The 14,872-nt window shown below is 35.2% G+C and overlaps 1 protein-coding gene across 1 annotated transcript in view; it reads left to right on the forward strand.

The window, feature by feature from the left end:
- The first annotated feature begins 671 nt into the window (after positions 1-671).
- Positions 672-14,872, forward strand: part of LOC131167849 (rRNA biogenesis protein RRP5) — a 72,849-nt gene continuing 58,648 nt past the window's right edge. Inside the window, exons 1-8 of the mRNA XM_058126853.1 lie at positions 672-966; positions 1,121-1,332; positions 1,777-1,917; positions 2,040-2,213; positions 3,218-3,317; positions 7,418-7,536; positions 7,650-7,772; positions 7,867-7,938. Of these exons, the coding sequence (XP_057982836.1) occupies positions 786-966; positions 1,121-1,332; positions 1,777-1,917; positions 2,040-2,213; positions 3,218-3,317; positions 7,418-7,536; positions 7,650-7,772; positions 7,867-7,938 (1,122 nt within the window). The 5' untranslated portion in view covers positions 672-785. The remainder of the gene's footprint in view (positions 967-1,120; positions 1,333-1,776; positions 1,918-2,039; positions 2,214-3,217; positions 3,318-7,417; positions 7,537-7,649; positions 7,773-7,866; positions 7,939-14,872) is intronic.

Here is a 14,872-nt window from a genome sequence, read left to right on the forward strand (position 1 = left end):
AGTATCGACACACAATTATTTTAGTTCATCAGAGACAATGCTGTCATAATAGTGTTCTCGAGTTATAATAGCAATGCTCCTGAGGTATCTAGCCTCATATTTACAAGCGCTCTTTCTTACACTTCTAATATATACATCTATATTTTTGTTGGATCTACACTTCTAACACTTCAAGATTCTAAAAATCTAATGTTGATTTTTTGGAACCTTTTCGGGCTTTGATCCCTATTTGGGTCAGGTTATTTGAATCATTTGAGTTACCCGTTTACTTTGATTTTCATCAAATCTCAATTACGTTATAATGAACCTTTTGATACAAATTGGATGAAACTATGGTAAATATGAGGTTAAAGTTGGGAAAAAATACTCAAAGTACTAAAATTTTAAATTTAATCAAACATTATCAAGCATTACAAATGGAAAAAAAAGATATGTACCTCTAAGTTTTCATAATTTTATATATAAAGATAAAATGATAAATAAGAATGTTAGAAATTTAAAATTAAATTAGCCATATAGAAATTAGTATTCCGTAAATTTTTTTGATACAGAAATTAAGTAAAAATTTGATTTTGCATTTAATTGAAATTATAGTTAATAGTTGTTTCTGCTTAAATAAAATATAAAAATAAACAATAATACGAAAAAAACTTGAAAAGCAAAAACAACTATTCATATCCGACAACCCTTGTAAGCTGAGAAGACGGAAACCCTTCTAAAACCCCGCCGATTGGGAAGACGAAGACCCTTCGTCGCTTTTGCATAGAGCTGACGCCCAGAACAGAATGGCACAGGCACAGGCACAGGCACAGGCACAACCAAGTAAGAAATCTTCGAGGAAAAAACCTAATCTCCACAAAATCTCCAAGAAATCATTCAAGCTTAAGAAGAAACCAGACAACGCCGTTCAATCCAAAATGGGAGCTTTGCAAGTCGAAGACGACGACCTCCCCGATTTTCCCAGAGGTTTGAACACAAAAGCATGCTTTATTGTCGAGTGAACGGATGATAAAAAGGAAAAAGCACAATATCTAGCTGAATTGGTTTTTCAAGGATTTGCAAAGGGGTGTGCTGCGTTCTTTTGATCTGTTTGTTTAATCAGTTGTTCCGTGTTTGGCAGGAGGAGGTGCTTCTCTGAGTAGGCGCGAGAAGGACGAGATTCATGCGGAGGTCGATGCAGAGTTTGAAGCCCAGGAAAGGGTGCTGAAGAAGAAGCAAAAGAAGAAGGTGATGCAGAAGAAGACTCAAGCAGCAGAGGATGATTTGGGTTCCCTTTTCGGTGATGGTCTTACGGGAAAACTACCAAAGTTTGCTAATAAGATCACTTTGAAGGTGCAACACAGATGCTCGCCAGTTCAGTCTTATTTTTGTTTGAAGAACATTGAAATTGCAATGATTTGTTTTATGTAGCAATGCCGATGAACGACTTCCCTGAGCGGAGCAATGTTCTTAAAAGAAAATAAACTCTTTTTTTTTTAGCGGATTGGAATTATTATGCATATTTGCACCTTAGCCATGGTCTTCATTCTCAGTATTTATTCTCTTTGTTGTTGCTGGTTTTTTTTTTGTTTAGTCATAGTTTTATGTCAATACCTGGAACTGTTGCATGACTGTAATATTCTGATTTCTAGTAGCTTATCTTCGGAGCATTCAACTATATTTTGTCCATTTATTTCTACATTGATAATTGAATTTATGCTCCTGAGTATTTTTAGCTGTACCAGAGTTGATAAACCATTCAAGTATTTTAACTTCTCATTTCTAATAATTGTTCAGAATATTTCTCCTGGAATGAAGCTGTGGGGAGTCATTGCTGAAGTAAATGAGAAAGACCTCGTAGTTAGTCTTCCAGGGGGCTTACGTGGATTAGTTCGTGCTTCTGAAGCATTTGATCCCTTAAATAATGAAGCTAAAGTCGTAATGTGCTTCCTCTTAAAGAGATTTCCCCACTATGCTTCCTTGCTTGTAATTCATATACTTTTTTAATTATATCTATCTTCCCACTCAAAGATTATGTTGTACTTGTATATCCTTGACAGGATGTTGATGGCAATTTCCTTCCCAGTATATTTCATGTTGGACAATTGGTTTCTTGTGTTGTGTTGCAATTGGATGATGATAAGAAAGAGAAAGGGAAGCGGAAGGTCTGGCTCTCTTTGCGTCTTTCTTTATTGTACAAGGGCTTCACTTTGGATGCTCTTCAAGAAGGGATGGTATGTCATTTTAAAACCTAAATTAAATGAATGTGTATTTTTAATATTGTTTGTCATTTATTGGATCCTTCTTTATAATTGACTACTCTATGTTGACCCAAATATGAACCAGCATTAACAACACATGGCATCTTTGAAGTGAAGAAACCCAGACTGCCTTTGCAGGCAGCTGTTGTCACTTGAATGCACAGTTTTGACAATACTTGAAAGCAACATTGTTCTGTATTTATTTTTGGACCCATGCTTCCAAGATGTTTTTGGAAACATAAAAGCTAGACATTATTAGTGAATGGCATTTTTGTTGTTTTTTTAGTTTTTTTCGTTGCTTTATTTTTTATGGAAGTATCCAAAACAAACAACTAAATGCATGAAACTGAGTTGAACTCATTTTTAGACCTTGCACTCATTGTTGTAAGATCATACACTACGGAAACTGTAACACTTGGACTCATTTTTATCTCCTTATCCATTCTGTCCTTGTATCCTCTCATAAAATTTATTATCCTTTTCAATGTTACTACTCAAATATGCTCCAATGAATATTTTCTCATTCCTTGATATCCCTTGTATAATGTTATTCACATCTTCCAAAAATTGCATTTTAAGGTTTAATGAGGCCCACTTAAGGAGCAGAGGTACTAATGACATTTATTATTTATTGTTCTTTGAGTTGCTGAGCTCTATGCTTTATAATTCATTTTGTGGAGCGCGTGAATATTTGTTGATTACACATGTATGAATGGAGAATGAAGTGACCTTTGATTTGAAGCCTATATTGACTCCATATTTCTTTGCAAAAGCATGTTGTTCTATGGCTTATGAGTTATGACCAGCCTATTTTATGATACAGATGATCTTGTTTCAATCTCTTGCAGTGGCTTTTGTTGGTGTCATTATTATTGCTATTGTGGGTTTTCTTGTGTTTCACTTGATCTTCTTCAATATATTGTTCTTATATGAACATGTCAACCTGGAATTTATTTTTCATAATTTCTTATTGACAGGTAGTTAGTGCATATGTAAAAAGCATTGAAGATCATGGTTATATTCTTCATTTTGGATTGCCTTCGTTTACTGGGTTTTGCCCAAAAGACAGCCATGATGGTGAGCTGTTGTGATTTTTTTTTTTTGGTGTGATTTTATTTTTATTCTGTGCTATATTTTGTTTGTTAATTGCTTATCTCTGAATTGACCTTTCTTATATGTATCGTTAAATTGGCTTATGTTATTTTTTTACTGGTTTTCCTTTTTGTTCTATATTAATATTAATATTTATAACATTACTATTAAAACTAGATGTGTCTTATTTAGAATGAGAACTGTGTGGGGTGTCTATTAGAAAATGCCTGATGGAAACTGATGTAGTGTGATTGAGAATAATTAATTGTCCTTTTCTATGTTGACATGAAGACTTATTTTTATGAAAGATTATGATATGACTATTTGAGCACCTCAAAACTGAGAAACATGTGAAAAGAAATTGTTCTATTAGTTCTCTAAAGGATTTTGTGTGCTGATGAAACTGGCATGAAATTGAAGAGAATTTTGTTGATGAATTGTGGTTGACCAATTCAATATCCAATGGCAAAGAAATACTTTGGGACTGGTTCCAGTTTACCTGATTTCTTGTTCTCTAGTTGATTATTTTGAGAGGTAAAATTTATTGATTATAAGTGGAGTTTGCTGACATCTTATTATGACACAAAATACGGGTTTTGGTTTAGGATGAATTAGCTATGTCTCCATGTATTCAAAAAAATTAAATCAACTGATTAAAGCTTGGTGGCATAGTTGTCAAGTTGAGATTCACATCATGAATTGAAATCCCAATTTTGGGAATTGAGAATTGAGAATCAAATCATGAAATTTGGTACAAATTTCCAAAATCAATTCTAAATGACATGAATATATGTACAACAAACAAAATGTATTTAAAAAATATTAGTTTAACAAAGATGGATTCATAATAAAATCTTAAGAGTTAAGGGTCAAAAAAGAACAAAATCTGGAAGACCTTTTTGAAATGCATTTTTTTTTTTTCCTTGTTTTGGTGAAGCGTGAAAATAGGGGTGATTTCTTGTTGGTGAGTTTCTGGGGCCTTATGAGCATTTCCACTGTATGCTATTCCTTGGACTCTTTGGCTTGAGCCAAACGCTGGAATTTTATAGGATCAGAGTCAAAACAACTCATTTCCATTTTCTGTGGGACATAGTTTCTCTCTCACTTCTTTTTGGGTATAGGATCAGAGTCAAAACAACTCATTTCCATTTTCTGTGGGACATAGTTTCTCTCTCACTTCTTTTTGGGCATATTGTTTCTGTTTTTTTGGAGGATATCATTGTCTGATCTTCAAAGGATTGGAGGGCAGCATTATTGTAGTTATTTTAGTTGATTCCTGGATGATGTCTTGTCCTCCACATTTTGTAAATTTGTTTTTAATGGATTTTTTTTTTTTTTTTATTATCAAAGAAATAAGAGCCAAAAGAACTAAATTTTAAAAAAAATACTGTAAAGAATCAAGAAAATTACTTAAGAATTGAGCTTTATGGTGTTCTAAAGATCATATTTTGTGTGCATATATGCTCTCTAAGAACTAAAAATGAAGAAGCGCAAATAAAAAACTTAAAAAAATGGATTTAAAATTTAAAAAACTAATAAAACTAACTTTTGAACGTTGAGGACTCTCCCAAACTTCTAAATCAACCATACCAATCAATACTACGGCAGAATATCTCTTTCTTCTCAATGGAAACACAGTGTTCTTCTCCTAGAGTAGAGAGCTGAAGCTCAAAATTCAAGTTCGTTTAAAAGCTTCAAAAAGAAGACCAAAGATTGGGAATTTTTTTTTTAAGTCTTTCAAGATAGAGCAGTCCTAGATGCAAAGAAATGACCCATGAAAAAATAGCATTAGAATAGATATATTTTGGGACATGACTGGCTGCTGTGAACTTGTAGAATCAATTGATTCATAACTGTTAGATCACCACTTTACCTAAAAGCTTAAGCTGTTAGGTTGTGGATAACAATATATATCAAGCTTTACACTCCCTTGCACGTGCAGCCTCACAGAATGTAGAGAGAGAACACATGATAGATAACACCCATTACAGGGAAATGGGGAATTCAAATATTTTTTTTTTAAAACACAACATAATAAATGCAGGAAGTTTCTTTTGTTGGTTTTGGCAGGAAAATGGGAAGGGTAGCACTCTGGAAATGTGTTTTCTTTGCAGTATTTTGGGGCTGTCGATTGAGCGTAATGCGTGCATTTTTCTAGGGAAGAAGTCCTCGCATTTGGCTGGTTTGGGAAAAGATACACTATTTGGCTTCTCTTTGGTGTGTGGGTGGAAAAATTTTTAAGGGGGTGAGCTTTTCTGACATTCAGCGCAATTGGTGTTATGTGTTGGATTGGTAGTTCGTGCTGGTTTTATTTCTCTCTTTTTAGTTTTCGTGGTTTTTTTCTTTGTTTTTTTTTTTTTTAATCCCTGTTAAGGAGATGTCTTATTCTCCTGGCTGTATACTTGTAATCTATTAATGAAATTATTCTTTTACTATTAAAAAAAAACATAATAAATGCCAGCAATGAGACTAGAACTCAGGACCTCCTGGTAACCAACTCTACTACCATGTTATATTACCACTTTAGGTAGATTGGATGTCAAACATGGTATCAGAGCCAAGTTAGATTACCACTTCACCTAAAAACTTAAGCTTTTAGGTTGTGGGCCAACAATATATATCAAGCTTTGACACTCCCCCTCACGTAACACATGATAGATACTCCCATCACAGGGAATACACTAATCTTTTAAACAATGGCAACAAGACTAGAACCCAAGACTTTTTGGTTACCAGCTTTGATACCATGTTAGATACTTTGCCTAAAAGCTTAAGATGTTAGGTTGTGGGCCAACAATGTATTAAGATTTAACAATATCAATTCAAGTCATCTATTAAGGTATGATTTTGGTAGTCCTTGACTCTTATTTGTGATTTTACTTGTTTAGGTTTGAATGGATTCTAATCATATGATTATAGTGACTGTGCTTGGCAGTTACAATGACACCTAAGGTGGAAGATAACATTCTAAGAATGATGCTGTATGAGATGTGAGGCCAGAAATTCAAAGACTAGAGCCAAGGAATTCCTAGTAACCAACTCTAATGCCATGTTAGATAGCCACATCAATTAAAAGCTTAAGCGGCTAGGTTGTGGGCCAACAATGTACATCAAGTTGAACACTCTCTTGGACGTGCAACCAGACAGCACTTGGAGAGAAAGCAAGCAATAAAGAACCATTAAAAGGAATACTTTTATTTTTTAAACACCACACAATAAATGCAGGCACCAAGACTAGAATCTAGGACCTTTTGGTGACCAGCTCTGATATTATCATATATTACCACTTCCTAAATTCTTTTAGTTGTTAGGTTGTGAGCCAACAATGTATATCAAGCTTTAATAAAACAGAAGAGGGAGGAGAAGTTCATTTGATAACCCTCGTTGAAAGTATCGAACTGACATGAGTTACCAAAACCCATGTTTCCCATTTATTTCTTTTGTCATGCGACCTGCCAATGAAGTTTGTTAACCCACCTAAAAACTTATGCCTGGGCCTAGCCTGATCAGTCCTTCATTCATTTAACCAACTTAGCTTACCTTTGTGTATTTGATCTTACCCTTCCCAACTCACAAAAAGCAATATTCGATCTAATCCTTCCCAAATCATGAAGAGCAAAATACAAAGCAGCTTTGAGGAAAAAATTTCAGCATAAAAAGGTCAGCTAAACGAGGATGCTAGTCTTGCCAAAAAAAAAAAATCCAAAAAATGAACCCCGATGGAAGTTGAATGGTAGCATACTAATGTGATCCTGAGCCTCTGATCTTGTTGGCTCTTGGTTGTTGGTCTCATGAATTTTGAGGAGAGGTCATGGAACTTTTGACTCTGTTTTTGATTTTGTTATATTTGTCCATACAATGACAATTAGGACATTTTATGGATTGCAATATATGTGTGGGAGGGAGAGGATGCTGCATGCATGCATGTGGTTTGTGGCATTCTCACCTCATTTTGCAACAACAATTTGACCAAACATGTCGTGTTCCTCATTATATGTGCGGCTTGTATAGCCCCTATCCCCTGATGTTATTCTACTAATTGCTTTTTTGCAAAATTCTTCTTAATTTTCCAACATTATTTCCAGAAACTAGGGAGATCAAGGTGAAGACCGGGCAACTTTTACAAGGGCTTGTTAGAAACATTGATAAGGCTCGCAAAGTTGTTCATCTGAGTTCTGATCATGATATGTTGTCTAAATGTGTGGTATGCTACCTATCATATTATTTCTTCATGTATCTTCTGCTCTTTCATCTTATTTTAACATTTTATTGTGACACTCATTTACGTTAACATTTTATTATTACATTCCTTTACAGACCAAGGATCTCAAGGGTATTTCAATTGATCTTCTCATTCCAGGCATGATGGTTAATGCTCGTGTACGGTGTACACTTGAAAATGGGATTATGTTATCGTTTCTAACATATTTCACTGGAACTGTAAGTATTTCAAAATTTGAGGCTGGCGGATAGTTTTGGGATTGTGGTTAGCTTATTTTAACTGTTGTTTCATTCAATCATATCTTTTTTTCAGGTTGATATATTTCATTTACAAAATACTTTTCCTACTGCAAACTGGAAGGATGATTACCATCAAAATAAGAAGGTATGATCTTTGGACCTTTAACGAGGTGAATTTCTATATAGTATTTTTGAAAATTTTTTTTTGGTTGTCCTGCTAATAGCAATGTAATGCCCCGACCCTCTACATGGGTCCGGAGTGTTACTAATTCATTCATTTACCCGATACTCCACATATTAATATCATGTACGCAGCGGAAAACATAAATATAATCTCCACAAATATAATACTAGAGTTTTCTACTCTTTATCTATACACCATAATAAACCATGCATCCACCTGTATTCTCATATATACATGTCTCCAAAACATAATCCAAAAATACCAGTATTCACAACTATTCATCTATCTGAAGACTTCAATACATAAAACATAAAACATAAAACATAAAACATAAAATATGTATCTCAAAATTAACATAAAAATATACCCTTTTCTCTTTCTATTTCCCAAAAGGAAATCTTGAAAAAGATAATTTTATATTCGGGTGAGACACATCTCAGTAAGGGAAGAAACAATATATTAAAACAGCGTGTGACTAACATGAGTTTCTATAACAACATAATATTTAACATTTGAAAATCATTATCATAATTTCTGAAATCTTTCTCTGAGTCTAATCAAATACATGCAAAATATTTAACCCCACGAGATTACCCAAGGATAGGGGTGATTACCCGCCCATACAAGTAGCACCCCTCTGCTCTGATCCTTAGGCAACCCAAAGGTCACAATTGAAGCATACCAGGGCACTCACCTTACTCAGTAAGCCCTCAAGTGATAAATTAATCTCAGACTCACACAATTCATACAAAAGTTTACCAGTGAAGGCTCCCGAGAATAGGGAAATTTACCCGCTCATACAAATAGTTTCCCTCTGCCCTAGCACGTTATGCGGCCTAGTGCCACATCTGATACAACCAGGGCACTCGCCTTTCTTAGCAAGCCCTCGAGCAAAAAGTTTGCCTCGCCCAAACGTAACATGTTCTACTAGCATTAATACTGATAATACCATAATACATTATTTTGTCTGTTATTTCAGTAATTCACATCCGTTTATGTTTTTAGCTTTAACATTGCATAGTATTTCACTTTACGTAACCTTTCACATTTTGCATCGTTCATATTACACATTTCATATCCATTTCATTCACATTCCCATTCCATTCCATTTTCATTTCATTGATTCGCACTACAACTCCTTTTAGCTGTACATCAGTTAGTCCATATAAAAATGCGCTAAAATCTGCTAACACAGCTCCTTTTAGCTGTTATCAATTAGTCTACAACTCCTTTCAGCTGTCATTACTACAGCTCATTTCAGCTATCATTACTACAGCTCCAGCTGTACATCGGTTAGTTTACAGCTCTTTTCAGCTGTCATTACTACAACTCCTTTTAGCTGTATATCAGTTAGTCTATAGCTCCTTTTAGCTGTCATTAACATGGTTACATTAACAATCACATGCAGCATAATTTATATCACATTTCCATTCTCATTGCATTTCCTCTGTAACCTGTATCTCATACTTATAACATAGTCCCATATGAGGTTCAATTTACTCATGTCACACTATTTAGTAGTAAAATTTACACATTGCCTATAAAACAAATCAACCAACATTTAACGTTTATATACTGAAAATACCTTTCATTTCTTACATAATTGCCTTGAAAATATTTTTCACTTTCATTAGTTCATTTTCGCATATATGTATCTAATAAACAGTCTTAAATTCTGAAGAACATAATTTAAATGGTTGGCATTTTAAACCCATACCGAAACATATACATGTATATATAACACAATTCATTTACCATTAAATTCATAAAAATTCTGGTTTAATATATATTTTTTCCCTTACCTGCTTTCTTGAATTACGCCAACAGGGACCCTAAAAAATATCTGTCGTGCTCACCCGAGCCCTGAATCAAAAATCCCAATTCCATTAAATTAATCCTAAATAAAATATTATTTTAATATTTTCTAAGCCCATAAATTTCAAAAAAATAATTATATGCTTAAATATAGCCAATTTACCAAATTTTCCAAATCCCACTCTCGCTTTGGAGTGAGATCTAGAAAATCCCAATTGGAAATTTACTTACGCCAAAATGATGACGATCGCGATTAGCCACGTGGTGGTGCCCGATCATCGATTTAACTGAAAATCTAAGAAGAAATTGAGAAAAAAGATGAAGTATACCTTTCCCTAGGAGTGGGGTCTATGCCGCTCTCACGACAATTCTGCTCAGGTAGAAATGTCGGTGGCGGATATAGGAACTCAACGGTACCTTCCGTTTCTTGATTGGCCGAATATCCGTCAAGAAGTTGAGGAGAGAGGGAGAGGAGACGGAGAGGCGACGGAGAGATGAGAGAGAGAGGGCGCCTTTCTTGAGGAAGTTCTTCCTCAAGAAGATTCAGTATAAACATAATATATATATTATTATATTATTATTAAATCTTTTATATATATGTATATATATACATATATACTTTAACCATTATATATATCATATTATTTATTTAATAAATCAGATTGAATAATACTTAATTAATTAATTAATTCATAATATTTTTTTAATTTTTATTTATTAATTAATTAATTAATTTAATAATGTTTAATTAATTAATTAATAATTACTCTTAGCTTCTTTTTTTCATATTATTTCTTTTTACTTGTTTATTTAATACATTAATTTAATAATGTTTAATTAATTAATTGGTTGATAATTTTAATTAATTAATTTTTTTTCCCGGGTTATTACAAGCAATCATAAGCTTAGTTATTTATTTTTTTATTATTTTTTTGTCACATTTGTTTTACACATTTTCAACTTTGTCCTTTTAAACAAAAGAATGTGTACTTTTCAAGAGGAGGATGGCTCTTGAAACTTCTTTCTCCTCTCTACTCCTGTGAATGATCTTTATAGCCATGGCTGTCACATGTCATGGCAGGAGAATGCATTCACTCAGTTCAGATTGAAGGAAAACCTATCTCGCTTCAGTCTGAAAATGGACTTTTTCTTTTGTTCTTGAGAGTAATCCAGTTTGCAATTGGTGGGTGAGGATTTCTTTGGAGGCATCAGAGTGGTTTTCTCATGGACTATCATTGGCCTTTGTAGGATTGAGGAGGCGTTTCCCAAGCATTGGAGTTGGTGGGGTGGAGTTGTATTTGATGACGATTAAGGAATAAGGATATGCAGATGTCTTTTGCAAAAAATTTTTGTTATGAGAAAATTGTCATGTTAATTCGGTTGAAGGTAACAGTCAAAGATGTGGAATGTGCTTGTTTTGACAAGCTAGAAGTGAACTTTTTCATGGTTTGGTGCTGCGATGCAGGCGGAGCCGCTTCATAGCACAATGCTGATGGATAGAAAGGTTGTTTGGGGAATACCGTACTTGGAGCAGGGCGGCTAGTGTTTCAGTGGGGGTTGGGCAAGAGATGACAATTAGGTGGAATGCGTCGGGGTGCTTGATGATTATGTTTTGAGCCAGTTCTTGGGTAGAAAGTGGATTATGGATTAAGTTCCAGTTCTTTAAGTGAATAGGCCCGAGTGTAAAGGCCCAATTTCAAGGCCCAATGAAACTCAACTATGTAGAGTTCTGGTGGGCGAATACTTTTGTGGAGGCCCAATATTTTAGCAACAGTGTTCAAAGAATGTATTTAAGGCTCAGCAAGGTGCACGTCTATTTAGGAGTGGTGGAGAGGTTTGTATGATGAAAATCTTGGAAGCAGAGGGATTTTGGAGATTTGTTGAGTGAAAATTGCCAAGAGGAGACGAGACTTTGTGGCTTGTCAAATGTTTTTCCTTCAAAATATACTATTTCTAGTGGAATTCATAAGTCTTTGTCAGGTGGGCTAAGTGGAGGGTTAAAGAGTGTTTAAGTGTTGATAAAACATCTAGAGGGGTTTCTCTGGAAGTTGGAGGATTTGTGAATGTGCGGAAGGTGCAACATAATCGAATTATGGACTGGTTTGTGTTCAAAACATGTTTGGATAAGAGAAAAATATTAGACATAATAATGAAGTACAAAGAGAGAACAAGATGTCCTCCAAAGAAATGAAGGGAAAAGATAAAACAGTTACAAATAGTTACAAAAGCTGCTCTCCTATCCCTTTGTAGGTTGGACAGCGACAACCCCCAGGGGAAACCCAAAATAATGAACAAAGGAAAAGGGACATGACATGTAACTTTATCCTATAGCAAACTAGGAGAAGCTACGGTCCTTGAAGATTATCGAATTCTTTTGATCCATAGGGTCCATAAAGTTGCAAAAACCATCTCCATAAAGCCCTACCATTTTTCGAAATGCCAAGACCCCAAAAACTCACTTTTATGAAATCTTTGATAACTGGTGAAGCCACCCAAACTTCGCCAAAACATGAGAAAAGAGAGCACCAAGAAAATTAGCCATGTGGCTATGGTGGAAGAGGTGTGCGTTTGTTCCATTGGACTTATGAAATATGGAGCACATTTCAAGACTCAGATCCTTGTAGGGTCTTTTGCTCTATAGGTGGTCATGGATATTAAGCCTATTGAGAGATGCAGTCCAGATGAACTGATCCTAAAGGGAACACTAGTCATCCAACTGATGCGACTCCAAGGAAACTGACTAAAGATTGGAGGAAGGGGCTTGAAGGAGGTGAGGGAAAAAGGATTTGGTGGAGAAAGGCCTAAAGAATCCCCACTCCAAACTATCTCATGTCTGCTATTAGAAGGAACAAAAGACGGCAGAACATTAAGCATGGTGGTGAGCTTGTCAACCTCTCTTTCATTGAGATTCCTTAAAAATGGAAATCTTAAGAAAGAGAGCCCCCTTCTGAAGAAAGGAGTTGTTAGGTGCATTACGAAGAGAGGACATCTTAAGAAGATAGGGCACCAATTCCAAAACCCTTTCATCAACCCAAACATCCTCTCAAAATCGAACCCTATTGCCATTACCCACACTTAAAAATGTGTGGGAGGAAAGAGCAAACAACCTTGGTTTCAGGGATTTGCAAAAGAAACAATGTCTCACCCATTTTGATGTGCCTTATGCTAACTTTTTATCACCTTGGTCCATGGGAAAATTAACTTCTAATTAACCAGGTGATCTCCCGTATTATTCTACCCAAACTTGAACCGAAGAAAGCCACACACCAGCTACGAACCTTAATGACACTCTTGGGAATTTTGAGATGGGAAATAAATGGGCATATTGGAAAGGGGGCACTGTTAGCTTTGGTGCAATCCCAAGAGGGGGGTGAATTGGTATTTAAAAATTTTATCCCCTAGGTCAATCCACTAATAACAGTATTACACAAGCCTAAGGTCAATCTATGCAATCAATAAATAAACATACACGTGCAGTAAAGTAAAGTGCGGAAAAAGTAAATGATACATGCGATATGTTATCGAGGTTTGGCCAAAGTGCTTACGTCCCCGCCTTGGCTAACAAGCACAAGGATTACCACTATAGACTCACTTAATGGGTGGAGCGACACCTAAACAATTAGGTCAATTAGCACATGGCTGACCTCAACCTTTATAACCAGGTCAATTAACACAGTGCTGACCTCAACCTACACAATCCTTCCGGGTTGGATTACCGCTACCTCAGGCCACGCCTGGAAATACAACAGTAATTTCTCAATCAAATGGTACAGTGATTATACTTTCATGTAAAGCAGATATGTACCCAATACGCACAGTATAATCAATACACTACCAAAAGATAGGATTTGATAAGCTCAATGTAGTCTAAGTGTCTACTCTCAAATATCTATGCAAATATTGCAATCAGTGCGTAAAAGTGTAAATGATATGATCTTTGTGTCTAATAATGATTTCAATCACAATGCACAAACAAAGATCACAAGCACACTTCAAATATCTCAACAAATATATTTCTCAAAATAAACCGCAAGAGATATTAAAAAATGGTTTGTAAAATATTTATTTGATCTTTGTAATAAAATGATAATCTCAATCAAAGGGAAGAATAACAAAGATCTTCTATCACTCAAGCAAATATCTCAACACACACACACACACACACACACATATATATATATATATTTCAAATATGAGCACAAAAGATATTTTGAAAATGATTTCCAAAATATTTTAACAATCAAGACACAATATGAACTCTTGAGTATTGCAATGAAAATGCAAAACTCAGAAGCTCTAAGAAGTTTTTTTACGTAAGGCTTATTTACGAAGCCCCATAGAAAAACTAGAAGCTTACTCTTTATGAAAAATAGATCTCAATCAGAACAGGCAAGAGAGAGTTTAAGCTTGGTGAGATGAACACAAGAGCACTCTTACGTAGTGGTGTTTGCAATATGGATGAGTAAGAATGGGAGTATAAAGCTTGAATATGAAAAATAGACTTTTTGAGATTTAGAGGATATTTGCTAATTATTTTGCTAATCTCATGCTAATTTTTGCAAAGGAGGGACTATATATAGAAGTGGGAAGAATTATAGCCGTTGGGGACATATAGGGAATTATTATAATTATTTTAAAACATTTTAACCAAATTAACCCCGTTTAAAATATTTAACTACGGTAAAAATATTGGGGCAACCTGAGAGCGCCGGTCGACCGAAGGAAGTTCTGTTGACCGAGTTTCTTGAAGTTCGGTCGACCGAGGATTTATTGAATTGCAAGTTCGGTCGACCGGACTTGGAGGTTTAGGGCGATTTTTCCTTTTTAGCGCGGTTCGGTCGACCGAGAACATTTTGAATTGCCTCGGTCGGTCGACCAGGGCGTTGATATGCATTTTATGCTCGGTCGACCAGAAGGTCAATTAAGTTGATTCCTTGGGAGTTCGGTCGATCGGGTATAAGTGAACTAAGTGAGTTCGGTCGATCGGACTGTAGTCAATCTGTAGACCCGGTCCTGGTTCGGTCGATCGGGTGATATTGAACTAGAAAGTTTGGTCGAACGAACATGCATTTTTCATACA

Source organism: Malania oleifera, chromosome 11 (assembly GCF_029873635.1).
Source record: "Malania oleifera isolate guangnan ecotype guangnan chromosome 11, ASM2987363v1, whole genome shotgun sequence".
NCBI classification, from domain to species: Eukaryota; Viridiplantae; Streptophyta; class Magnoliopsida; order Santalales; family Ximeniaceae; genus Malania; species Malania oleifera.